The 27,064-nt window shown below is 28.6% G+C and overlaps 1 protein-coding gene across 2 annotated transcripts; it reads left to right on the top strand.

Annotated features, from left to right (window-relative positions):
• Positions 1–3,297: 3,297 nt before the first annotated feature.
• LOC107445060 (protein spinster homolog 1) lies at positions 3,298–26,196 on the top strand. 2 transcript variants are annotated; one of them, XM_016059377.4, is made up of 11 exons: positions 3,298–3,796; positions 9,745–9,947; positions 12,444–12,595; positions 14,813–14,879; positions 15,916–16,052; positions 18,755–18,883; positions 18,975–19,170; positions 20,529–20,594; positions 22,093–22,191; positions 22,295–22,463; positions 24,740–26,196. In XM_016059377.4, the coding sequence occupies exons 1-11, from the start codon at positions 3,535–3,537 to the stop codon at positions 24,805–24,807; spliced, it is 1,548 nt and encodes a 515-aa protein (XP_015914863.1). In that variant the 5' UTR covers positions 3,298–3,534; the 3' UTR covers positions 24,808–26,196. The 2 variants fall into 2 exon arrangements, with proteins under 2 accessions (XP_015914863.1, XP_042901437.1); XM_043045503.2 differs by lacking the exon at positions 3,298–3,796 and adding an exon at positions 6,650–6,855 and having other exon boundaries at positions 24,740–25,534.
• Positions 26,197–27,064: the final 868 nt, after the last annotated feature.

Raw genomic sequence — 27,064 nt, 5'->3', positions numbered from 1 at the left:
TGCCTTTGTTCGAGTCGATGTGTGAGAGCTCGCATTGTCATGATGAAGAATGATTCGCCTGTTCTTCTACTTCTTTCGAATTTCTCCAATGATTTCTGGCAAACAAATGGCCGTGTACCATTCAGAATTGACCGTCCTGCGTTGCTCTAACGCCANTCTACTTTACTCGAGTAAAGTTAATTGACAGATGATCGTCTGTCAATTAACAAAGTTGGTTAAAAATAGTTAAGTAAAAAATGTTACAATTGACCCCACTCTCTCCTACTAATGTTGAACTCCGTAACCTTGTCATTTTGAACCCAATTCAGAAGACAAGAGAATTCCCGGATTAAGTACTGTGAGAAATTTGCCTTCATGGAGGTCATTTTGATGCAACTAACCCGCGCTTGCATTATATGGAGAGGAAAACCTCGAAAACTTCTCATGGTTAGCTTGGCGGCCAGGTAACTCTAACCCATGATCCATCTACCACTGAGGATATTTTACGTCAGCACTGTGGTTCGTGCAAGCCGGAATTCGTATGCTTTATCGCTGAATAAAGAATTAAGTTCATCGAAGCACTCTTGTCTTGACAATCCACGTCGAAGTTACAAAAAATAATGGCACGAAAATGTTCACGATTCAATTCCATTTTTTGAAAGAGAAGAACTTTTCAATTTTCTGTCAACAGCACAAATGAAGCTATAATGGTAAATCATCAGCTGAATTTATGTTTAAAAATATCAAACTTTCGATTAAAATCGTCTGCGGTCGCCTAGCAACACTTACTGTTGCCAGAAATATAAATAGCAACCCTCGTAATCGTATATTTTGATTTTTGTAGGAAACATTCACGTTTAAAAGGAAATAAACAATGATGAACGAGAGGTGAGCTAAGTGATTAGGAAGAAGTAAGTCTCGTCAACGAATAAAATTACGTCACATTTGTTTCTTATTATGTCTCACAATCTGTAATCCTTAGGTTAATTTTTTTTTAAAGTGAAGATGATTATTTTTTAAATCTAGGTAATGGTCTATTTCGTTATGATTATTAACGAATTGTTCGTTCGAATTGTTCGCTATGATATATTAACGAAATGTTCTTACATAAAGCTACAATAATCGTATATTTTTTTGCAGCTCAAATGTTCAGTGTTTATGTGGAAAATATTTATGAAGAAATAAACTATGATGAATGAGAAAAAATTACAGCGGTTGGTGAGCAGAATGAGATGGAGGCGGAACCTCCTAAGCATAATATATAATTTTGTTGCGAGATTGTAGGTAGTAGTAAGGGTGTAGAAAATGTAATAAAACTGCGACTCACTGTGATTCATTACATTGTACAGCATTGCCTATATTTACGCGATAAATAAACGGCTAACCAATTTTTTTTTCTTTAAAAATAGCTATTTTAGTATTATGGAAATAGTTCTTTGTGAGTTTAGTAAAAATGGTGTAAAGAATTTTTAAAAAATAGAAAATATCTTCCACTCCCTCATCGTACTCGAATTTCATTAAAATATAATACTTTTTACCCCAAATAGAAAATGAAAATAATTTTTGTAATTAATTGTTAATCTACAAAAGAGGAAGAACTGTCGCATGGATCGAAAAATAGATATAAAAAATATTTTTTTGTAATAAAATAATATTTTCAGTTCTCACTCCAAACATGAAAAAAAAATGAAATTTTAAACTTATGCCTATACTTACGTGTGTGATATTATTATCGACACAAAAATGTTGTTTCTCATGTTTGTTCGTTTTTTAATTTGTTTATTTATTATGCTGATATGAATGAAAGAAAACGAAAAGTCGATAGAGTATAACAGTTTTGAATAAAGTTTATATGTCTAAATGGATGAACTTTATTTCAATTTTTTTTTCTTTTTTTGTAAAAAGAACTATATAAGTAACAATACAGTTCTTAGATAGTTAGAGCCTAGCAACGTTATAAGAAGCTTAAATAGGTAGAAGTCAAAAACTAATTTTTAGGCATAAAACATATTACCTTTAAACTATTGGCATTGGTCCAATCAAACAATCTATACCACATTTGTCTTGGTATAAAAAAAAAATTCAACGCTCTCTATATAAAATTCTGATAACTAACACACTTTCTAGAAATAAGGTTATTCGCAATAGAGCTGCACAATGGGCTATTAGCGACGGTTTGGGACACATCCCTAAGGATGATCCGGAGACAACATACATGGGTCATATGGGGCACGGGCGCGTGACGTCACGATCTTTGTTTACAATCGATTGGGTGGCGAGCACTCTAATGTAAGTCTATGGAATTTTGATGTCATTTTGTAAAAAATAAGCTAATTTTATATTTTCCTTAAATTTTTGAAGTATTAACGGTCGATTTTCGTGTACAATAGAGTTATAATAAACTGTATACTAAGTTTTGGCTAAATTGTGTCATTCTTTGTATGAAAAAAAGTTTAGATTTTTGTGGGTGGTGAGTAAGTTCTGTTTCTCTTCACAGTTGTTGTTTATTATGATGTATACTATAAATAATAGTTAAATTTTTGTTTAAATCCTAATAAATTAGATTAACTGTGATGCCTTCTTCATAAATAGGTCAGAATAATTATCAAATTTTTTTTACAAAGTTATGAAATAGCTTTGTTTTATGATTATTAACTTCTGGGTGGCAGAGCTGAAACTTAAATATTTTGCTGACATTCTTAGAAATTCACGTTATTATTTTAATCTTATATCTAGTAAAAATATAATTAATTTATTTTTATATATGCCCCAAACTTCTTAAAATATTCTAGCGATTTTTGATTCGCAATCGCAACACTCGAATACGCCATCTGGGGAGAGACCGGTTTCATGCCTTTAGCCCTTCTCCCTTCCCTCTCCTCCTCTTTTCATTTGTATAGGAATGTACTACGATATTTTCCCTTTTCTTAATATTTTTCCTTTTTATTTAATCAAAATATTTTTTAAAATTTCCATGATACTTTTCTTTAGAACTATGTTTAATGCAGTTTTCAGTTTCATACAGTGTTTCAAGTTGAAAGATTTTAATCTATATGAAAATCAAGAGAGAAACTAACGTACTTCCTTCCTCTATGACTTTCCACACGCTAATGGGGAAAGCATGTGAAGTGTTGCCATAGGAAAAGAGTTCTGCTCTACGCCACCTGCAGCCCATTTCGATCGCCAATAATATTTGTGTAAAAAAAAATTAGTGTTCTGTGGGTGAGTGTGTCACACACCACCCCCAAATTTGACCTGAGCACTATCAATCTCCCATTCAGTACCCCCCAGAGGAACAAAAAAAAAAAAATCGAAATTAGTGATGTATTTTGATTTCCAGGAGTGAATCGGAATGTAGCGGCAGCGCTGAACCATAAGCAATTACCTAATTTTTCAAAGTGAAGAAAAAGAAGTTGAAAACTTTCCGTCATTTACTACTACTTTGATTTCAATGTGTGCATTTGTTTGTATACTTTCTTATCTGAAATCAGTTGTTTAATATGTCTGTGTCATCTGGAATGTCATGATATCGTAATTATACTTCTAAAATTAATCATGGAAGAAAGAAATTTAATAAATGACCAAACTGTTGTAAATAGGCATCTAATTAAAGCCCCTTTCGCCTCTACAGGAACAATCGCTATTTCAGAAAATGACAATGTTGAAACAGTTAATGCTCCCGCTTTTTCAAATGCTGTTGAACGAACTGACAGTACTGTATCATCATCCAACTTTAGCAGTAGAAAGGCTAACATAGCGGTTATTATTCTTTGTTATATCAATCTCATAAATTACATGGACAGATACACTCTTGCAGGTTTGTTTATCTCAAAATTTTGACTTCAAAAGCGCTACATGAAATCAATGATCATTTACAATTCATGTTTATGCTTTTATCTTATATAATAGTGTTTTTTGATAGTTATATTTTATTAGTGTTTAAGCAACATGAATGTAAATGACTTTGCCTCACATAAATAACTTCATGCATATTTTCAATGGAGTACATTTAATAGATTACACTTCATTCTCGTTTATTACAGTAATCTGTAGTGATAAGGAAATTTGCTAAGAAAATTTCTTCATACTGCTTTCATAAATCGTGTTTTGCTTATTCAAGGGTCTGTTATGAAGAAATTTGGGTCCGTTAACGGACCCTTCAAAAAATATATTTTCTTTAAAACGGACCCTTCACAAAATCTTTTAATCGGACCCTTCACAAATTTTTTTATCTTCATTATTGTTTCGTTAATTGAATAAACCCTTCCCAGGGGGCGGGGGAAGAAAGACAGATGTGAACGAACTAAGTTTTGTCTTCGACAGACGCTTTTTCCTTTATTCGTCCAAAATGAATATTCTGCGTTCAGCAGTATTGGCTAAATACCAAAAATTTGTATGTTGCATCTCTAATTTAGTAGCAGCAATTGCTGTTTACTGTTTAACATTTAATTTTTTTTAATTATAATTTTACAGTGTTGAGCATTATCTTGTATCTCTACAATTTAAAAACTCCTTGAAAAAGTTTTTTGCAATGACAGGACTCTATTTGCACAAATTCACAAAAGCAGGACCCTGGTTGAAAGAATGTGACTTATTTTTTATTCACAAATTACGAGTAATTTTTTTCACAATTCTACCAAAAACGAACCTTTCACAAAATGTCTGGACAGACCTCTGTTATTAAAAAGATTAACTTGATTTGTTATTTAAACCATATCTTGATTGCCATTTATCAGATCATAAAACAGTGAAAATCAATAGTATTCATTAATTTCATGATATAATTTCTTCCAAGATTGGCATGTTGTTGGGAAGATGGGAAGAAACCTATTTCTTCTAGGTGTTTTGAAGAAACTAGACAAAATGGAAGAAATTTTACAAGGATGTCAAAATTCGCAGCCTAAAACTTGTGCAGTGATGTCACTCTTATCCAAAGTCCATTTGATACCTCCATTAAATAGTTTAATAAAAAATACTGAACTGACCAGTGGCAGATCCAGCGCGGNTGTTTGACCAGTCGCGCATCCAGAGGGGGGGGGGGTCATAGGGGTCATGCCCCCCCCCTCCAAAAAATTTATTTAGAAAACAAATTTTAATAACAATTTTTTTAATAGTTTATAAAAGAAATAAAATATTTTAAAAATTATTTAAGGGGACATATACATCTAGGTAGGTTGGAAAAATAATTTTTTTTCCGTCAAATTATGTTCTTCACTGTTTCAAGAATCATAATCCAAAAGATTACAAAATTCATCATAGTTTCATTGTAAACATTAACAATGTTGTTGAAGTGCGCTTCAACAGGTTTAACCAAAGATTGTATAAAAGGTGAAGATGGGAAACTTGCAAAACTCGTTACTAAAATCTGGCTATTATTAAACATTCATCGAGAAATTGATTTGGATGTTGAAAAAATCATTGACAGATTTGCCAAAGTTTCTAAAAAACACATTACATGTATTATTTAAAGATTTTGAATACTTGAATTATTTATGTATTGTTCTATTGTTCATTATGAAGAAAATAAATGAGAAGACTTAGCATTAAAATCCCCAGTTTTTTTTTTTTTTTCCAAAAAAAAGGTTGAAAGAAATTTTTTTAATAAAAAAAGTTAATTTTTTTCTTTTTTTTGGGGGGGGGGAGAATCTGAGTCTATGACTCCCACCCAGGAAAATTTTCTGGATCCAACCCTGGAATTGTCCACCCTCGAAGATCTGGATAAAGGGCATCCCAGCTACTGAAACAAGTTCTCAACACTCCTCCGTGGAAGTGCTGCTGTCCATAGGCAGTTATAAGAGAGTGACCAATAGCTTTTGTTTATATTTATTTAATTGTTTTCTCTCTGTTAGGAGTGGCCTCTTTCTTGTTGTTCAAGGAGGGGTGAATGCTCATTTTATTTTGATTACATAGTCTAAAATAAAATGTCTTATTTCATTTTATCTTTGAACTTTCTTCAACAATTTAATTTTTTATATTTAGATTTTATTTATTCACTGTTGTAAGTTAATCTTCATTTATTAATTTACTGTAAGTTTGCTCAAAATAAAAAGAAGTAATCTTAAAATTAAATAATAATAGTTGGCTTTTTTCTTCAACGCCAATTTCTTTTTAAATTTCTGTGAAAATTAGGTTTTGAATGCTCTAAAATGCATTAACTGATCCCTGCTGAAATTAGATCACAAGATTGAACTTTTCAGTTAGAAATATTTTATCTTAAATGAATAATAATTTGTTAAAATTTTATTATTGATAGTTACTTATAATTATTTATGCTATATTTTGTGATTAATGAAATGTGTAACATTTAGTTTTAAAGTTATAATAAATGCCAAAATAATGTGTAATACTTAATAAAAAAAAGTAGAATGAATGAAATAAACTTATTAATTTTTTGTTAAATACTTTATAGTTAATATTAGCATTTTCTGAAATATTTGTTAGTTTCAATAGTCTGTAAGAAAAATAAAAAGATTCAGAGACAATTTTAACAATAAAACAATGCTTTTGTTTTGTTCATGATTGTCTTTTCAATTCAATTGCAAACCTATACATTTTGAATACAGCTGAAAATTATAAAAAAAAATTTAAAAAATAGTTGTTAGTTATTTTCCAAAATAAACTTTCAACCTCTTTTCAAATATTTTTTTTAATAATTTGCCTCTTTTTATAGAAAATTGACTTTATCCTTATGTGTTATTGAATGGGATTTGGTAACTAAATCTCTGCTATATTGTAATGTTTATTTTTACTACCCTCTTATTTTGAGCCTGAGCTGAGAAGACAAGAATGTCAAATCATCATACTTTGCACTTCTCAAGATCAAGCAGCATTGTGTAGAGATGCTGATGATTAAGTTTGAAAAGATTTTGATTCATGGTTAGTTTTCTAAGTTCAACTTTCATCTTCCACGAAGTCAGTGTTGGATTATCTATTAGGCCATGGAATGGGGCTCCCAGTGATTAGGGGCCTTCTGAAATGGATTTTTTGAAAATAAAGTTTAAAAAATTAAGTAAAACAATGATTTAAAAAAAAAACAATTTCAAATATATATTAATAAAATACAATAGCTTTTTTACATAAAGTTAATCATATTTATTTATTACTTATTTTAGTTATTATTTATGAGTATTATTATACTTTATGTATTATAAGATTTTTCAATGTTTTTGATTGACAAATTGTTCTACGGATCGCTCGTTTTTAAAAATGAAACAAATGAAGAGTGAGCAAGGAAATGTCACTTTTTAAAAACGATTAAACATGCTAAGTTTGCCTATCGAATCAGATGTTCTCCGTGAAATTAATTTAGATAACTTTATAGATGAGCTTATTGATCGCCAGAGCAGAAAAAAAGATTTTTGAATACCAATTTTATAGTAGCGTTGATTTTGTAAAGTGTTAGTAAATTTCAAGTTTTTTCAAAATTTTATAATTATTTTTTAGTTCTAATTTAACAAAATAAAGTAAAATTTAATTTTTTATTATTTTTTTTATTTTAAATATACTTTCTTAAATGAAAAGATATATAAATACTTTTATATTTGAATAAATTAAAAATATATGAGGAAAAAAAATTTAATCTAAGGGTCCCAAAAATTTGAATGGCCTAGGACCCCGTTTACGCTTAATCCGACACTGAACGAAGTCAATATTTCTTACAATGTTTCAATGAGCAGAAAGAAGGCATTTTACCTCTGGCTCTTCTTGATTACAAATTTTGTATTTGTTTCTCTGGATCTATACAAGAAACTTTAAATGATGGAAGCTATGCATACTACTTTGTGAGGCCTATGTGAGATACACGGTTTCATAGCTGCCAGTCAAGCCAAAATTGTTATTCATGATTTTTTTTTTTTTTTTTTGCAATGAATGAAATAAACTTANATTATTTTTTTTTTTTTTTTTGCTATGTTACAAATTATACTAACCTTACAAATTATTATATCTTACTATTAGTTTAATATGATGCAAATATTTTCATACTTTTAACGAAACAAATTTTCAATTACAAAACAATCTCAATTTTTTTATTTTTTTTATTACCATTTGATACCCAAATTTTTTCTGTAATAAATAATGCAAAAATACTTCTTTCACGTGTTACGCAAATTTGTTGCAACACTTTTTGAGCTGGAATTAATCATATTCTTTAGGATAATCTAAAATAATATTTGAATAAAGTCAAACAAGGTAATATAATAATGACCTATGAACAGAATGTCTTTAGATATACTTAATAATATTTAATAAAAAGTCTTTGTGCTTATTTCTGTTTGTTTGTTTTTTTCCCCCTCTGATTTACAATTTTATTAAATTAAGTATTTTTTAAAGTTCGCACGAAAATTTAGATCAGTAAACTATTTACATTTTATTTTGAAATAATTTGAGCAAGACACTAATTTATTTAATCAAATTCTTATCTGAAACACTAAGTTTGGGAGGATGACAATTATGTTCGTGAAATATATTCATAAAATATGTGGATGAATGCTCAAAAATTATCTTTAAATACAGAAATCTAATTCAATCCTAGTGTTACAGACAATTTCAAACATTGAAAATGCTTTCACGAGCAAATTACTAGGTGGAAAACATCTGAATAGTTTTGTGTAAAGAACAAAGATCACAGTCTGTTAATACAATCTGTAAGAAAATGCAATTTTACAGATTTTCTTTCTCATGTAAAAGCATAACGTCAGAATAAGGTCATTTTTCTATCCCTTGCTCGATCAATAGGTGCAAATTTAGAGCTCAAGATTGATTAACTTTAAAATGTCCCATGTAATTGTTTATCTATTAGTAATGTAGCGATTCCCTTCTAGAAAATCTATCTTTAGATCAAACCCCCAAATTGTGCCTCTTCAGCCTACCCTGAGAGGCCGGGATTAAGGATTTCTATATTCATTCCAGAGAGTATCCCGTCAGCGAGCAGTCGCACAAAACTTGTTACGTTTCAATAAATTTATGTTAAGTTTTAGAATCGTCATCCTTGCTCTTTTCACACACTGGAGTCCTCATAATATAATTAGTAATTAGAGGAAATCAATCTACACTTTGAAACCTCTAAAGTAATATAAGAATAGCTTAAATTTAAACAAGCTAAATTTAATATAGAACTAACAGATTAAAAGTTTTTCACAACTACTTTTTTAAAAATCTATTTATGACGTAAGAATTAAAATTCTTTTTCTTACAGACTCTAAATTTGCTTTATCATGCAAATTTTTCTTCTTCTTCTTTTTTTTTTTTTTTTTTTTTTTTTTTTTTNTTTTTTTCTTTTTCTTTTTTTTTTTTTTTCTTTGTTGTTCTACTTAAAATTATTTATGCTTGTTTTGTTGATAATAAAATTCAATGTCTTTAGATAACAAGTTTTTAAAAAAAATCAGTTGAATAAATTTTAGCAATATCTAATAAGCAAAATATGTAAAATAACAGGTCAAAATTGTGTCTAACATCAAAGTAAAACTTGAACAAGAAAACTATTTCTTGTAATTCTTGATATTTTAACATAGGAAACAAGGAAAGTGGAGTCTGACTGTCACACGCTTTAGTTCAAACTGTACTGTGACATTTGATAATTCATGACATTTGATAACATTCTTACACGTAAATATTATGTTCCTGTTAATAATGTGTAAGTTTTTTACTTTACTAAAGATTCTAAAAATATTTAGAAGTTTTTGATCATTGAGACTAGTTTATTAATTAAAGTAATTAAATAAATAAGCTATATTTTTGTGTTCTTACTAAATACTTGTGTTTCAGGTGTCTTAAAAGATGTTAAAGGTTATTATGGATTAGATGATAAAAAAGCTGGTCTGTTACAAACATCATTCATTCTAAGTTATTTGATAATGGCTCCTATCTTTGGCTATCTTGGGGATAGATACAATCGGAAAATTATTATGGCTTGTGGCATTTCATTTTGGAGTGCAACTACATTCTTTGGTTCCTTTGTTCCTCCTCATGTGAGTATTCCATCTTGGTATTCTTTTGTCATGTCTAAACCTTAATGCAAGTGTAAAATTTTTGCAGAATCACGGCGACATTGTCGCAGAACGTTACCGAATTCTTTGCTGAAAGATTTTTCTTTTCGGAAGTAAAAAAACTTTGGTTTTCTTTTCTGCAAAAATTTTCAAAAGATTTTTTTCTTTCTTCAGAGTTATATTCAAAAGATGCTTTTCTCGCTCATCAGAATGGAAAAAATACACTTGTAATTGTGTGATTTTTTGTTTCTTATTGGAGAATAATGAAAAATAAAGAGTAATGAAGTAAAAAAATTTGGTTTTCTTTTCTGCGGAAATGTTCATTCTATTTTTTATGCAAATAATTACTATTGATTTCCTCATAGCTTTTAAAATATTAATATTTTTAATACTGTATTATTCATTACAACCAGGGTTGGGTTTTTGACGTCAAAAAGTGGTTTTTGACATGACAAGGGTATAATACTGGTTTAAACCGTCAAAAACCCGTCAAAAATGTCAAAAACTGAAGTTTGCCAAGAAAATATATAAACTTCAAAACTACCAACAGTTGCCATGCATTATATTGAAATTTAATTATACTATAGGTAATCAGCAGGTTTTAAAATATTTTTTAATTAAAATTAAGGTAAAATAACAGATTTAAAATCTCAGAAATTTATATTCAAATGCATGTGCAGAAAAATTTTGCACAAAAATTGTTTAAATATTTATATTTAAAAAAATTTTTTTTTTCTTTTTGATACTTAAGAAAATTAAAAGTTTATTACTATGCATTTTTGACATATAAGGAACATATAACTAATATTTATAAGGAACTTACAAGTTATGTTGTATAAATACAAACTTGATACTAGATACAAGTGTATAAAAAATTTTTTTTAATGTTATACCGAATATCTTTATTATCCAGTATGTTAATTTGAATTTAAAAGTAGTTATATTTATGAATAATGATAAATATAATTCATATTGTTTATTATATTTATTTATAATTATTACACTTATCATTTTAAAACAATTTTTATCTCTTAATTTTTTTTTCTCCACTTGTATTAAGAATACAAATAATGCATATCTTGAAAGCAAGAAGTAATTATTCAACAGCTGAATATTTAGATATTCAACAAAACTATATAGTATTCAGCAAAATGAAATTCACAAGTATTTGGATAAACTAAATTTTCAGCATAGTAAATGAATAGGCTGAATATACTGTAAATCGACACTAACTACTCTGTGTATTTAACAGAAAGCACTTAAATTTGTATTGTCTTATGTTAAAAAGATTATTAAGAAGATTTAAAAGAATATTAAAAAGATTTTTCTTTAAAAGATGTCTAATGTACAAAACTGCTAATGTTTATCTTTAAAAATGTCTAATTTTTAGTATAATCTATACTATACACTAAATTTGGTTATAAATAAATTTCTTAATAATATCACTGCAGATTTTCAATAACACATGAAAATGAATACATAATATTACAAAAGATGTGAGTTTTCAAAAGTACAAGATTTTGGTTACTATTCAAAATATAAGTGTTTCTTCAAAATTTTAAATTTATTTTTTCTAGAACATATTTAGAAACACTATCCTTTAAAAAATATATAAATTTTATGTATTAATTAAATTTCACATATGAATATAGGTTTTTGACATTTTCGACATTTTTGACAGTGAGGTTTTTGACGTGACGGTTTAAGCCATGGTTTAAACTGTCAAAAACTGTCACATGTCAAAAACCTGCCAACCCTGATTACAACAACTGAATCTCTAAATAAAAACACACATTTAGTAACCCTTTTTTGAAGAGTTCAAATCGCCTGCTTTTTTCATCGGATCTTTTTTTTTTGGTAGTTACTGCTAGGGATTTCATGATTTTTTAATTATTTTTTTAATGTGAGGATGTTTACTAAAGATGAAAAAAGAAATAACTAATGTGTTTTCCCCCTAAAAAATTCAAGAATACATAATATTAGAATAAAAAAATATTACATATTAAATTTAAAAAATTATTCTATAGCTTCTGAAAAGTTTTTTTTTTTTTTTTTGAAGTTGGCGCTTCTGTTACTTTAAATTAGTGACATGTATATTTGTTATTTTCAAAAGTATCTTGTAGAAAGATGTTAGTATTAGAGAGGTATGACGCAGAAAGCAAGAAAATATTCTTCCACGGGGGTCCTGGTTATGTTTTTTTATGACTTCCATAAAAGGATAATAAATAAATGTTTAAATTCTAGTTCTTAACATTATCAATTAGAAGAATTCTTAATATTATCAATTAGAACCAGCAATAGAAAAAAAATGCCTAAAATTGTTTAGTTTCGTCTGTATATTAGCCAAAAAATCTAATTTGAAAAAAATTTAATATTTATTACCTTATAGGCTTATTTTTTGTAAGAATGTTTTCTTTATATTTTATAATTGATTTCAAACTAAAAAAGACAAAAAAAACTTTTTTTTACTCATTACAGTATTACAAGTTGTTTATATTTTCACGTGCATTGGTTGGTACTGGTGAAGCAAGTTACTCAACTATAGCACCCACTGTTATAGCTGATTTGTTTACTGGAACAACTAGAACTAGAATGCTTTCCTTGTTTTATTTTGCAATTCCTGTTGGAAGGTTTGTCTACTGTTTTATTCTTTTTGTATTTATTAAAAATAAAATTTTTATGTAGACTTTAATGAAAATTCTCTTTTTAATCACTTGATGAAAAAATAAATGATACTTGTCTTAAGGAATTGATGTTGCTCTTTACTATTGAATGAAATTGTGCAAAATTTCTTTTTTTTATTGCATTAACATATAGATTTGCATAATATTGATTACATAAGCTTAGATATTTAATTGAAAAGAAAAGGATTTCATGCATTATATCTAACTAACAGCGTGCGTAGCTTTTTTAAAAAAATGTTTAAAGGAGCTTATTTTTGATTTTCGTTTTTTAAAAGCCCTTAAAGGTGCTTTTTTTCATTAGGTGTTTTTAAAAAGTTCTTAATTTTTCCTTTTCCAAAATGAGATATATTTTTACCGTGTCGATTTTTGCCATGAATTATGCGGAAAACGTGGTTTTCACACTGTTTTATTAACGTTTTCACTATTCATTCAACCACAATCCATTTTAGCATACTTTCGTTCCTTAGCATATGAAAGTGCTGATCATTTTATTTGTGTTTAACGAAATACTTGTGCGTCTGCGTGTACTTATATGCTAAGCGGAATTCAGTGTTGAGAATTCTTGCACTTTCATGAGAAACTGCTGCATTTTGCAAGATATTCTCAATTTCAGATTTCATTTTCTGCCCTCTGAAATCGAACCGAAAAATCTCTCGAATTTTCACTGATCACAGGTAATCGTGATTCATATTCACAGATTTAAAAATCATATGTTGTGACTCTTCTTCTCGCAATTTTAAAACCACGCATCTCGATTCGTATTCACACGATTTGAAAACCACGCATTGCATTTTTTATTTACGCAATTTAAAATTCACATAAAGCAATTTGTGTTCAAGCAATTTAAAAATAACACATCGCTGTTTGTGTTCACGCGATTTAAAAATCAGGAATGGAAAAACATCTGGGGCAGATTCCAAAACTGATTAAGTTATTTGTCCTAAGTTTAATACTGCCCACAACAACAGCTTCTTTCGAAGAACTATTTTCCAGAATGAATTTGGCCTGTTCAAAATTCCAGAGCAGTCTTTAAACAAAATCATTAAATTATCATTTAATGGCTCAAAAAAGCTACCACTTGATCAAGTAGATAAAATTATCAAAATATTTAAAAAGTTTGCAAATTACAGGATAACCGTTAAGAAATTTTTTAAACAATTTTCTACCTACTTGGACCATTTTATATCAGTTATGATTATATGCTGAGGAAAAGATTTGTATAATTTTTAGTTTTAACTGCATTAAAATGTAATCAAGATAAGTTTCGTAAAGTGATGTAAAATTTTAATTAATTGTTAATATATATGTGTATTTATTGTAAATAATAAGTGTAAGTAAGTAATTGTAAGTGTAAGTAAGTAAATAGTAATTCAAAGTATTGATCATGAAAAGTTGTGAACAAGTATCTTAATAAGTTTTTTATTATTAAAGAAAATAGTTCCTTCAAAATTAAGGTTTTCTTTCTTTCTTTTGCTTCCCTCTCAGCTCCTGCCTCTTATAATTATTTTATATTGAATGTTTTAAAGTTTAAAGTATATTCCCTACTAATTGTTAAATCTTATTTGCCGCTGAAGGGATTTTGTTTTAATTTTAATAATTGTTAACCCTATAAACTTTCTTTAAATCAAAGTATTTAACTTGCATTTATTTTAATAACTAGAATATTTATTTCTTTAAAAATTTAATTCTATGAGCAAATTTTTTAATGAAATTTATGTTTAAATGGACTTTTGTATTATGTAATATGATAAAAAAAAACATGAATTTCCCCATAGTTTTTAATTATTTCAATTTATCTTAATTTTATTTTTGATAAATTGATTCTGTTTTTTTTTTCCTAAATAATCACTTTTGCAGTTTCTAATTTTAAACATTTAAAAGTATTTAATTTTGTGCAAATATATTACAAGGTTAACAGACAAAAAGAATTTAGTGCCTAGAACACTGCTGTTTAACAATTACTGTCAATATGTCTGTCTAAATACTTTGGCATGCAGCCCTTCATTGATCAATCTGCTGTGCATGTGGCCCTTCCCTCAAAAAGGTTGTGCACGCCTAGGCTAAAAGTATTAAAGATTGTGTAATTTTAACCATTATATATACTTTTATTTTAGTCTTCAAAATATTTATGTATCTTTTTCTTAAACACATTGTTTGTTACAGTGGTTTAGGTTACATCGTTGGACCTGAGGTAGCAAATAGAATTGGTCATTGGTACTGGGCTTTGAGAGTAAGTTAGTGAACATTATTTAAATTTTATTATTCATATGATATTTATAGTAAAATGTTTAATGTTGCAATTTGTTTGTATATTGATAATGAACAACAGAGGCAGTAAATATTTTGAATGATTTAAGATGCATGTTTTAAAATTCCTTTTGCTACAGATTTGTCATATTATTCAGGAACTGTTCCTTACTTGTAAACTTTCAACTATTTACAGTTTTATTCTTAGCATAATTTAATCAAGGTATTTAAATTAATGCAAATTATTTAATGTTTTTAATTTTATTTTATTTTATAACCGTTGTTGAACAGCCGACCCCACTTTGAGTTTATGGCTGCCAATGTTCAACTCTATAGCCTTGCAATTTTGAACCTAATTCAGAAAACAAGGGAACTCTTAGATCAAGTATTGGGAGAAATTTTGCCTTTGTGGAGGACTTTTTGATGGAACTCACCCGTGTTTATGTTACATGGAAAGGAAAACCACGAAAAGCTCCCATGGCCTGACCACAAGGCGACTCTAACCCATGATCCGTCTACCACTGGGGATATTTTATGTCAGCACTGTAATCAGTGCGAGCTCGGTGCGGAATTCGTATCGAGCAGCCATCGCTGGGATGTGAACCCCATTCACCTTATTGGGAGGCGAACACTCTATCCCTTGAGCCATTGAGACTCTAATTATGTTTTTAATTAATATAATTTCGACCGGGATTGCCTGGTTGATAGGGCACTGGGCCCATGTCCAAGGGGTCGTTGCACATTAAATCTGTCAAGTCTCAAAAGCCCTCCATGTTCTAATAATCGTACCTCTGGGGGTACTGATGCAGGAGTTTCCTTGTCTTCTGGATTGGTTCAAAATTACAAGGCTACGGAGTTGAACATTAGTAGTCGTAAACCCAAAATTGGGTCGACTGTTGAACAAAAGTTATAAAATTAATATAATTTAATGATGGTATTCAATCAAGGTATCAATTCTTATGATAGGGTAAACTGTAAATCTTCCTTGGCTCATTAAATATCTTATTGATTTTCTTCAGGTGACTCCGGGCCTTGGTATTTTAGCTGTGATCTTATGTTTGACTGTTTTGATTGAACCTCCACGTGGAAGAGCTGATGGAGGAGTTGTTTCAAATACCACAAGTGTTTTTCAAGATATCATTGAAGTTTTAAAAATGTATGCCATTTTTAGAAATGTTTATCTATGGATGGTTGATTGAATGTAAGCAATAACAAGCTTCCTTAAACCGGAAGAAATTTAGAAAACTTCCGGTGTATCCCTCTGCTTATGTTGTGCTTATGAGGCTATGTGTGAACAGTCTTAATGTTCTGGGAAGTTTTATTATTCTGAATTGTGTTTAAATTTACACGCAATTTTACCATTCATCATCGGAGTTTTCTATGATTTATATATTCTAACAGGTTGTCAGCCTAAAAGAAATTTAACAAAATTAATATCACTCACTGCATAAATATAGTGTAAGGTTAGACATGTTTTGAGTGTTATCTCTTATTCGGCTATATTTGAGTGAGATAGACCGTTTGTTATTTTTTGGGTAGCATCATAGCAAGCTTGCAGAGTTTTCCGAATTCATTTGTTGAAAATTAAATTAAAAGATTTTAAGAATGCAAAGTATAGTAATATTCTATTTTTTCACAGATCAGTCGGAAGTAGTAACCCTTACGACGAATTTTAACCTCAGCCATCTGCACTTAGTTTTACACGATCAATCATCCATAGTGCGATTTCACCATTTAAGAATGCTGTACTTAAAGACTTCAGCCTTAGCTCGTTACTTAAAGCTTATGACTCAGTTAAGAAGAATCTAAAATTTAGTTAATAATATTTGTGAAAATAAGTGTTGGCGTTGTTTATAATAGCTCCAATTGTTCGGGATTATTTTTTTTTAATTAGATTTATTTGATTTTAATCAGATTTCTTTATATTTACCTACTAAATCATCCAATAAAATATTTTAACAGTTCTTAATATTATTTAAAAGCATGGCTAAAATAGTTGATATTCCTAAATAAATATTTTGAAAATATTTTTTAATTATTGCAAACTAATCACTGATTAAAGAAAAAGAGGCACTTATTCAGTTAGATATCGAATGAAAAGTAAATTAGCTTATATCAAAATAAGTTCATGAAAAAAAAAACAATATCGTAAGCTACTTTGGGCAGAACACATTTTTTTTTTCAATATTGGTTGACACTAACTACATATTCAACATATTTTAAAAAAAACTTAAAGTATCCAAATAAAGATAAAACTAAATCGTAAATTTGTTATTTGCAAATAACTTTACATACAGCTAATGGAAAATTATAACTTAACAGTTTAACGTTACTTTTAATCACTTTTAGTCTCTAATTTTATTTATTTATTAGTCAATTTTGAAATACAATAATTTACCCTTTCATTATTTATTTGGATAAAACCTTCATTGTCAATGAAATCAGACTTTAACAAGATTACACCCTAAAGAATATATTTATAAAAATATTTTTTATTTGATTTATTTTTGAAAAAAAATCAATTAGTTTAAATCTATGATTTTCTTAAAGTAATCATAGTTGACTTAAAAATATTTTATTTATTTTTAAAAAAAAATTAAAGAGATTTAAATTACAATTTTAATCTTCATTTAAATCAAGTGATTTAAATCATACAAACGTTTTGGTAACTTTCAAAAGTTAGAAAAATTTTTAAAAGTTAAAAACTAGTTGTTAGGAATATAACATAATATGTTAAGTCAGAACACCTAGTTTTCAATTTTTTGAAAAGCAATTAAATTCCTGTAAGTTTTTAAAAAATTACAGTGTAATGGATTCTTAGACTTTTTTTTCACAAAAATTCTTAGAATTGTCCATATCTTTTTAAATAAGTTGTAAACAAATTTTTTTGACTAAATTGACAAATTGAAAATTTGCTACAAGTGGAATCCCCCATAGTATCAAAGTAGTAATAAACAACTCTAATTTTTAAAAAATATTTTTTTTGTTATTAACAGAGTTTTGTTCAATACAGAAGTCATGGATTTCGTTATTGAATAAAATTTGTCATGATTTTAACGATATTTTTAAAAAGATCGTGAAAAGTCATGCATTTAGGTAGCCGAAATATCTAATTTTCTAAATGGAATTCTCGTCTTATGTTTAAATGGACTTTTGTATNCCGTCTCCCCCCCAATTTCACAGTGTTCCGATTATCTAAACTTGTAACAAAATCCCCTCTTACAGTCATATTTTATTAAAATATGAAATGTTTTTATCATGTTCTTTAAAAAATATGGTGTTCTTTCAGAAAAATAAAAGAACTTCATAATTTCTAGAGAAAATTATCTGTTAAACTTCAGTAATTTCATAATTTTTTTATTTATTTATTATTATTTTTTATTTTATCAATTTAAAATTCTAGTTTAGGCTTTTTACACTGCACTTACTTTTAAGAAGAAATAAAACAGCTTTAGTAACTAAATATTTCTTGACTGTATTAAGTTATTTGCTTTTGTATTTTTTCAGCTATTTTATCGCTTCAACTCTTTCTCTATTCTGCTTTTTAAGTTTAAAATCAATAAATATGAAGATGCAGAGTATGACAGTTTTAGTTATACCTTTCATTTCAATTAATGTTATTATAATGCTTTTTTAAATTTATTGTTGTGTTTTTGTCAGAGAAAATAGTAACTTCAGGAAGTCATAAAAAATTCTTGAAATTATTCATGAAAAGTCATGAGTTTGAAAATCTAAAATGTAGCAGATACCCTCTATTAATTTCGCTTCTTCTTTTGAAATTGCTTCTGGCTTCTTTCTTTTATATTTAAATTTAAAATTTATTCTTGAGTATAACTGGGTTTTTTCTTCTTCTTCCAGACCATCTTTCATATGGGTGACTTTGGGTTTCACTTGTGTCACATTCTCCGTAGGAGCTCTTGCTTGGTGGGTACCAGATTTTATGGATTCCGCTATTGAAGTACATGGAGAAAAACCAGATAAAACTTAGTAAGTTATTCACTGGGTTTTTATTTGAGGTTCCATACCTAACATTTTTTTCCCCTTTAGTGTATGTTACAAGTTTCGTTTTATCTTGTAGTTTATCCCTTGTATTTGGAGTGATCACATGCTTTGCAGGAATAGTTGGAGTTGTGCTTGGGTCAATATGTTCTCAGTATTGGAGAAGATATAATCCCAGAGCAGATCCTTTAATCTGTGCATACAGTATGATGTTTTCAATCCCTCTTGTTTATGCTGCTTGTCTTACTGCCTCATCAAATAATACTTTATCATATGTAAGTATTCAAGATCCTTTAATAGAAAATCATGTCATGGTTTTTAATTTAATAAGATTTAATCATCACTACTTTAATTAAAACATAACATTAAATTTCAAAAATGTATTTTAATATTAAACTTACTCGATTATAAGCTTTAAAATTTTTTCAAAAAAATCAATGTGCTCTCTATTACCTGTGTATAGATAAAACACGCTTCTTTCAGCGTTTGTTATGAAAAGAATTAAAAAAGAAAATTTATTATTTTGGGATGGAAATTATTTCTTTTACTGTCAGGAACAAGAGAAATCGGCAATTTTTTCGTCTTAAGTCTATCTGTCATGATGTCGGGATTGATTTTTATAATATAAAAAATTATTTTGACATAGCATGATTTGTATTGTAGCCTTGATTAGAGAAAAAGACAGGGCTACTGGAACTGAAGCTCTAGGCCGTCAAATTTTTAAGAGTACAAAATTTAAAGAAACATGTTCATTAAGTGATATTTTTTCTCAATATGGCATTTAATGTATCAAATAAAATAAAATAGTGTTTTTTTTTTTCAATATATGCATAAAATATATTCAAGAAGTATTTATGTAACACGTTCATTAAGTTATATTTTTTCTCAACAAATATAGTATTTGATTTATTAGGTAAAATAAGAGCTTTTTTTTCCAATTTATGAATGAAATAGGGTCATGAATTGTATTGAGATTTTTCTGAAATACCTGGAAAAGTCAGGGAGTTTAATTTCTGAAATGTAGTGGAAATCCTGTCTAATGTTCTTAAAATTTCTACCATCAATTATTAAAAAATAAGTTTTCTATTAAGCAAATATTAGGATTAATCTAGGAAATAGAATATCTGCCAGCATGTTGTTGAAGGATTATGAATTGGAAATTCTAACTATGTTATGAGAAAAAAATTGCAAGTCATTATCTAAAATATGTATCATGTTAAATTTCATTTGCAATCATTTATCACATTTAAATTTTCATTGTTAATTTCACTAACACAAATTATTTTATTATTCCTATTGTTATGATATTTTGGATTATTAACGTTTTCTGTAAGTTCTTTCTTTTTTGCATGAATGAATTCAAGTAATATGGAGCTACTCAATGGTTAACTATAATGTAAAAAGAAGAAAAAAATGTCTTGAATTGCGATTATAAAAAAAGAACCAAAGAAATACATGATATCAAAATACAAATTATTGTTTTAAATTACCAAAGGTTTTTTTTTTTTAAACTAATTTAATAAAATTATTTTTTTTGTGTACTAATTTAATCTTTGTAGTCTTATTCTATTGCATTGAGAAAGACACAAATTTTATTTTTTTTTTAAAATTAAAAATCTTATGTCTTTTACAGGTGTGTATATTCTTTGGCGTAACATTGTTATGCATGAACTGGGTTTTGGTTGCTGACATTGTTTTAGTGAGTTCTTAATTTCATTTAAAAATGTTCTTATAAAATTAACTGTAATAATTTTAATGAATGTGTGTGACTGTAGTCAGTGCAAACCTTGTGTGGAGTTCAAATGAACCAGTCATCGCTAGAATTTGAACCCAGTTCAACTCATTGGAAGATGAGTGCTCTATCCCCTAGGCCACCACAATTCAAAAAATGCCCGATTTATTCTAATTTTCCTCAGAAGCATTTCTTTGGAGCTGTCTAGAAACTCAGTGGAAACCAAAGCTTCTTTCCTCATGTCCCTTTTTAGACATTATAGTTTGGACATTATCGAGTCTTTAAACGTCAATCAAGATAACAACTGTCGACTTTATATGAAGAGTATATGACTTGGAATGATTTAATTTGTGACGTCACTTCTAAAGTCAGTAGGCAGACAGTGAAGATTAGGCAGACAGTGGATCTTTCTGTCTGCCTAATCTTCCTACTAAGACCACTAAGCCAAAGAAAAATTATTTATTTTACTTCTTTTCAGCTTTTCTCACTTAAAATCAGATTTCTTCACTCATAATTCGAAAACTTTAGTCTGTGTGCATGGAAATGAAAAACAGCGACAAGGCAGGTGAGCTGAAATTTCAAAATTTTGAATAAAGAGGTAAGTTTTGAAGGAGGGAAACTATACAGTTAAAGCAAGCTCTAGATGTTGGTCACGTTATGTCATTTTACCTTTGAAGCTGTTTATTAAAAAATATATATGTTATTTTATTGTTTCAGTTTTCTTAAAAAAATTTTAAAAACTACTTTGCAACTGTAGTTCAGAAACATACCACATGTTACAAACATTCCTTTAAATTATTTCCAGTTTGAGTTTATTTTACTCAACTATTCTTTTCCAGCTTTTGTTAAAATGGCAAATTTGGAGGCTTCTTGAGGAAATACTGAATTAATTTTGAAAAGCTTTTCATTTGAATCTTCTGTTGTAAAATATTTAAAATTTGATCCTTTTTTTAAAAAAAAAATAATCGTAATAATTTCTGAAAATTTATTTGACTTTAAAAAAAAGGAATTTAGAAAGTTTTAATTTTTTGTTGAAAAATTCAACTTTGTTAGTAAATACAAATTTATGTCTAAAAGTTACAAGAAAAAACTTTTATCCATATGCATATACATTTATATAAATTAGTTTTTACAATAAATAAATGAATACCTCTTCTTAGACTTCTTTTCTTTAAACCTAAATTTTTTGATGAATGGTTTGTTTAAGGCTTGAATTTTTTTAAATGATATCTTTAAAATATTTTTATATTATAATATTGTTATCAGTTCCATTTTTGGAAATCTAACAGTTAATTTGTTCCTTCTATTTATTATTATTACAATTATTTTACTTTTCAAACATAGCCAAAACTTACATATTTTTTGTTATTTTTTATTCTTATATAACTAACACTCTTTTAAACTTTTTCTTTTTTGTAAGTGTTGCATAAAAAAAATTTAATTCAGCATTTTTTTTTTCTTTTAGTATGTTGTCATACCTCAAAGAAGATCAATGGCTGAAGCTATTCAAATTTCTTTGTCTCATGTTCTTGGTGATGCCTGTAGTCCTTATATTGTGGGTGTTGTAAGTATTTTCTTATCTTGAAATATTTTAAATACTTTTGTGAATGTAACATAATATTGTGTTCAAGTTTTTAATCCTTTTCTGCATTCATTTTATTTTTCAGTTATCTGATGCAATTTCAAATGGTGATAAAAGTCCTTTATCCACCTTTAAAAGTCAGCAATATGCTCTCTTTCTTCCAATGTTTATTTTAGTCCTTGGTTCAGCCTTCTTTTTCATAAACTCATTTTACATTGTTCAAGACAAGGAAAAATGTACTAAGGAAACCCATGGTAAATGAAATTTTTTTTAGCGTTTCTCTTCTGTGTGTTTGTTTTCTATAGTTAGCTTTTTAAAATTTATAATGGACTTTATTAACTAAATATATAATTTTCTGTAATGTCATTTTATGCAAAGTCATTTTTATTGATTAACATCTTTAACTATAACTTTAAAATTTAACCCATGTTATGTTTAGGTGACTTATGTGCAGATAAATATCTATTTTTGTAAAACACTGCATGCTCTTCTTACCCCTCATTAACCTACCCCTCACAATATTCACTTTATATAGTAAATAATACCAGCATAATAATTTACATTTTGGAAAGTAATTATGGCTTTAAATGTCTGCTTCTTCTCTATTCGAGCAGAATTAACATCCAAAAAAAAGGTGTTTTATACTTTCACTTCTGTAACTTTACATATTGTGACAAAATATTCAAAATTTATTCATCCCAATATTACACTGCTGGACAATTGCTAAGGAGGGATCACAAATTTGCAATGTAGCATAACATTAAGCAAGACATGAGGCCTAGTAGGATAAAATATAGTTGCCACACTGTTCAGACATTAGTATAAAGAATATTCATTGTTCTGGAGAGTACAAAAGCTATGAAACACCTGAAGGAAAAAAAATGTTCATTTGATGCTGCGTACGAAAAAATGGAACAATGCATCTAAATGTCAGCAGGCAACTTGAAGAAAGGTGTCAGTACGGGATATGTCCACCGTGGAGTGTGATGCAACATTCTACACGTCGTATCATACTTTGCACAACATTATCCAGCAGCTGCTGAGGCAATTTATCTCATTCCTCTATCAGTGCACGGATGAGGGTGTTCTTGTTTGTCGGAGGATAGTTTCGACCAGCAAGTTGCCTCCCCAAAGCATCCCAAAAATTTTCAATGGGGTTTAAATCTGGAGAACGTGATGGCCATAAGAGGCTTTGAATACCCTAGCTGTCTAAACAATCCTGAACAGCGAGTGTTCAATGTCATGTTGCGTTGTCGTCCATAAAAACAAATTCATCACCGACAGCACCAAGGAAAAGACGAATATGAGGATGTAGAACTTCATCAATGTATCGTTGGCCCGTCATAGTCCCATTCGCAACCACATGTAGGCGCGTGCAGCCATTGATCATGATGCGGGCCCACACCATTACAATGCATGTCAGATATCGGTCCCTTTCCTGGATATTTTCTGGACGATAACCAGTACCACTCTCGAGCCAGATCAGTTGGCGTCTACAATCCGATGACAGACTGAACCTACTCTCATCTGAAAATAGTACGCATACCCAGTCCTGTTCAGTCCAATTGTGAGGCTCACGACACCATTGCAAATGGGCCGTACGGTGCTGTCTGGTCAATGGGACACACACAACAGGTCTGCGGGCATATAGTCCTCCCCTCAAACGTCTGGCAACAGTTTTTCAGGAAATCTGCTTTCCTGTGGCAGCAAGAAACTGATTTGCCACCTGCTGAGCTGTGGTGCGCCTGTTCCTTTTTGCTGATAGGAGGATGTATCTGTCTTCTGCAGGCGTTCCTTAATATTCAGGCCGTTCCTTAATATTCTTAGCCAGGAAACTGATTTGCCACCTGCTGAGCTAACACGACCTTCCTCGTACAGCCTACTACACATTCCAGTAGTTTTAAATGATTTCCACTGCCGTGAAACAACGCTTTGAGCTATGTCGAACTCTCTGGCAACATCTGTTATTTTTCGCCTTTCTTCAATCTTTCCAATAATTCTGTCACGCTTAAAATCATCTTAGCGATACCGGGAAGACATGCCGAAAATTTCAAGTTTGTCAACTAAATCTTTCCTGTAAAACTTTGACTTGAAACAACTCTTCACACGCGTCAAAATCTTTAAAGCTCTTATCAGCGCTATGACGTAATGAACAGACGTGGAAAAAAATAATTTCATACGCATACCTCTTCTTACTATATCCTGCACTTATTCTAATTTTCCACATTTTGCTTCCTTTCATTTTGAGGTTGCTATGGATGATAGTGTTATCCGTCCTTAGCAATTGTCCAGCAGTGTATATTACCTCTAAATGTATGAATTAATATGAACATCTTTAAAATTATTTTTCTTTTTCGTATAATACAATAATTAAAGATATAAATATTGGAGATTTTTTTAATCTGTGCTATATATTTTTTCTTTCATATCATTGAATTGAGTTATACTTGAGAAGACAATAATTACAGCTCAGTTATTCTACTCTTAATTTATACTTTTTGTTGTTGTGATTGAAATTTACTTTTTTTAGGTGATATTTATTCTTCTCAAGCGTCAATTATGCCTGATCCAGTTGGTTCACAAAATAATTTTGAATGAAAAATAGATTCATAATGTTTATGTTTGTTTTATGAAGAGTGGTATTGTTTACTATTTTGCTCAAAGTCTATTACATCTATACATTCTATCTCTATATGTTTATATATATGTTAGTTTAGGTGTTTTGAAAATTATTATAGGTTTATCTTAAGCACATACTACTTGAAAATTAATGTTAAGTTATTACTTATGTGAAAATAATGTTCCTTATTTTTGTTGATGTGTGATATTAAACTTCCAGTGAGATTTCTTCTTGTGAAAACGTAGTTGCAATGTGTGTACACTAAATTTTTTTTTACATATCAATCAATGGCAATAAGCATACAAAAGTTTGGGAACAACTGATTTAAGCTATGCAAAGTAATATACAAATGTTTTAAGTGCAACGGTTCCAAACAAAGTATATTTATTTTAATCTAATTATATGTTTAAGGTATTAAAACTCTTCATTAAAGTCTCTGTAGTCTCTAAAATGACAGTTTTTGCTGAATAAGATGCTATTTTTATAACCTTTTGAGAATTTTCAATAGTTATTCAAGATTATTAAGTTTAAAGCCTTCTCTGGCAGCGTCGCATCTCAGAAGTTTAGCTTTTTTGTGCCCGTATGGTCCCCGTTGTATGCCATGTGACGAAAAGAAAAATTGTATCGCCCAACTGAATTAGTCTCTACATACACATCTCTTTAAATCTTGCAATTATTTTTATATTTCAGAATATTGCTAAGAAATGGCGCAACTAGTCCCATTTTCTTCACAATTAATACAGTGAGATTTCCCACCTTGAATTGCAATCAAAATCATTTTGTACTTTCTGTAATTTCGCTTTCATTAGTGTCACCTTTGAATGTCAAAATAGTTATGATGGTTTTGTGATAAAAGTAAGTTTTACGCTCTGATGCCCAAGACTGATTGCAAAGCTGTTTTAACGGTAAGGTTGGAAAATTATTTTCCTAACTATTTTCTACCTAATATTAATAATTATTTTATGCAGATATTTATTGTAAATGCCTTAAAGCAATAGAGTTAATAAATATGTTATCACAGTGAGTTTTTTAAAGATAAAACTTGAGTGCATTGCAGGGAAAACTGGAGATATTTTACCATATAATTAAAAAATTCCTTTGCTGACAAAAATATTTTGCATTATTGAATTTGGGATAAAACATTTTCAGCTATAAAAAAACGCTTTTTTTTTCATTTTTTTTTTCTTCAGTGGGTTGGAAATTTGAAGGAAAAAAATCTGACAGAAAAGAGGTTAAGTTTAACATATATTTAACCAACGCCTTCTATACTAATTTTAAAAAAGGCTTGAAATGACAATATGAAAAATATACAAAATTTTGTATAAAGAAAAGTGTAGGATTTAATTTTTTTATTATTTGGGAAGCTACTCCAATGTTGCATTGTCTGGCTTATTAAAAATGTTCAAAAGTTGAGAAATATTGACTGATTTCAGTAATTTTCATCTAAGGTGGAAAAATTTTACTAAACTGGCAGTTTTTAAAAATGCTTAACTTTTTTTTTTAAATCCTAAATTTTTTCTTATATGGTCCATATAATTCTGTATGGTATATATAGTTTAAAATTATAGCATTGCTTCAAATTTAAACCACTTGTGTTTTTTTTTTTTTTTTTNTTTTTTTTTTTTTTTTTTTTTTTTTTTTTTTTTTTTGCTTTGAAACATTTAATTAGGAGATTTAGCATCATAAACATTTACACATAAAGATAATAAGAAGAAATCCTAGCCATTTTTTTGAATGCTTGCATATTAAACATCATTATTCTATTATTCTAAGAATTAAAATTTAATTCTTGCCACAGCAAAAGCATTTTTTTTTTCGAACCAATTGTTAGTAATATATATTTTATTTAATTAGTTTACACTGTTATTAATATTCTGCATAAATTATTTTTTTCAGTTCCTTTTCACAATTATAAGCCTTTAATTTTTTAGGAATGTTTAAAATATAGCTGATTCTTTAAAGACAACAGTTTGAGTAAATCTAGCTATTCAATAATGAATAATTTTTTTTTAAAGAAATTCATTAAGTCTGTATGCAAATAGATTTTAATTAATCTTCTCATTTGAAAAATAATAATGCAATTGAGGATGTTTTCTGGTATAAGTCTTATTATTTCATTCTTATATTAATGCAGTTGTAAATAACATGCTGATTGCATTTCAAAGTAAGTGTAAAAAAGTATTTATAACTTTTTAAATGATTCAGTTTCTTGAACTGATCTATCTGTTCACTACA

This window comes from Parasteatoda tepidariorum, chromosome 9 (assembly GCF_043381705.1).
Source record: "Parasteatoda tepidariorum isolate YZ-2023 chromosome 9, CAS_Ptep_4.0, whole genome shotgun sequence".
NCBI classification, from domain to species: domain Eukaryota; kingdom Metazoa; phylum Arthropoda; class Arachnida; order Araneae; family Theridiidae; genus Parasteatoda; species Parasteatoda tepidariorum.
This window is presented reverse-complemented; position numbering and strand designations above follow the sequence as displayed.

Coding starts and splice junctions, on each gene's coding strand:
- LOC107445060 (XM_016059377.4), top strand. CDS start 3,535: ATGGAAGAAAGAAATTTAATAAATGACCAAACTGTTGTAAATAGGCAT. Junction 14,880..15,915: donor ATTGGTACTGGGCTTTGAGA/GTAAGTTAGTGA, acceptor GATTTTCTTCAG/GTGACTCCGGGCCTTGGTAT. Junction 22,464..24,739: donor ATGTACTAAGGAAACCCATG/GTAAATGAAATT, acceptor TACTTTTTTTAG/GTGATATTTATTCTTCTCAA.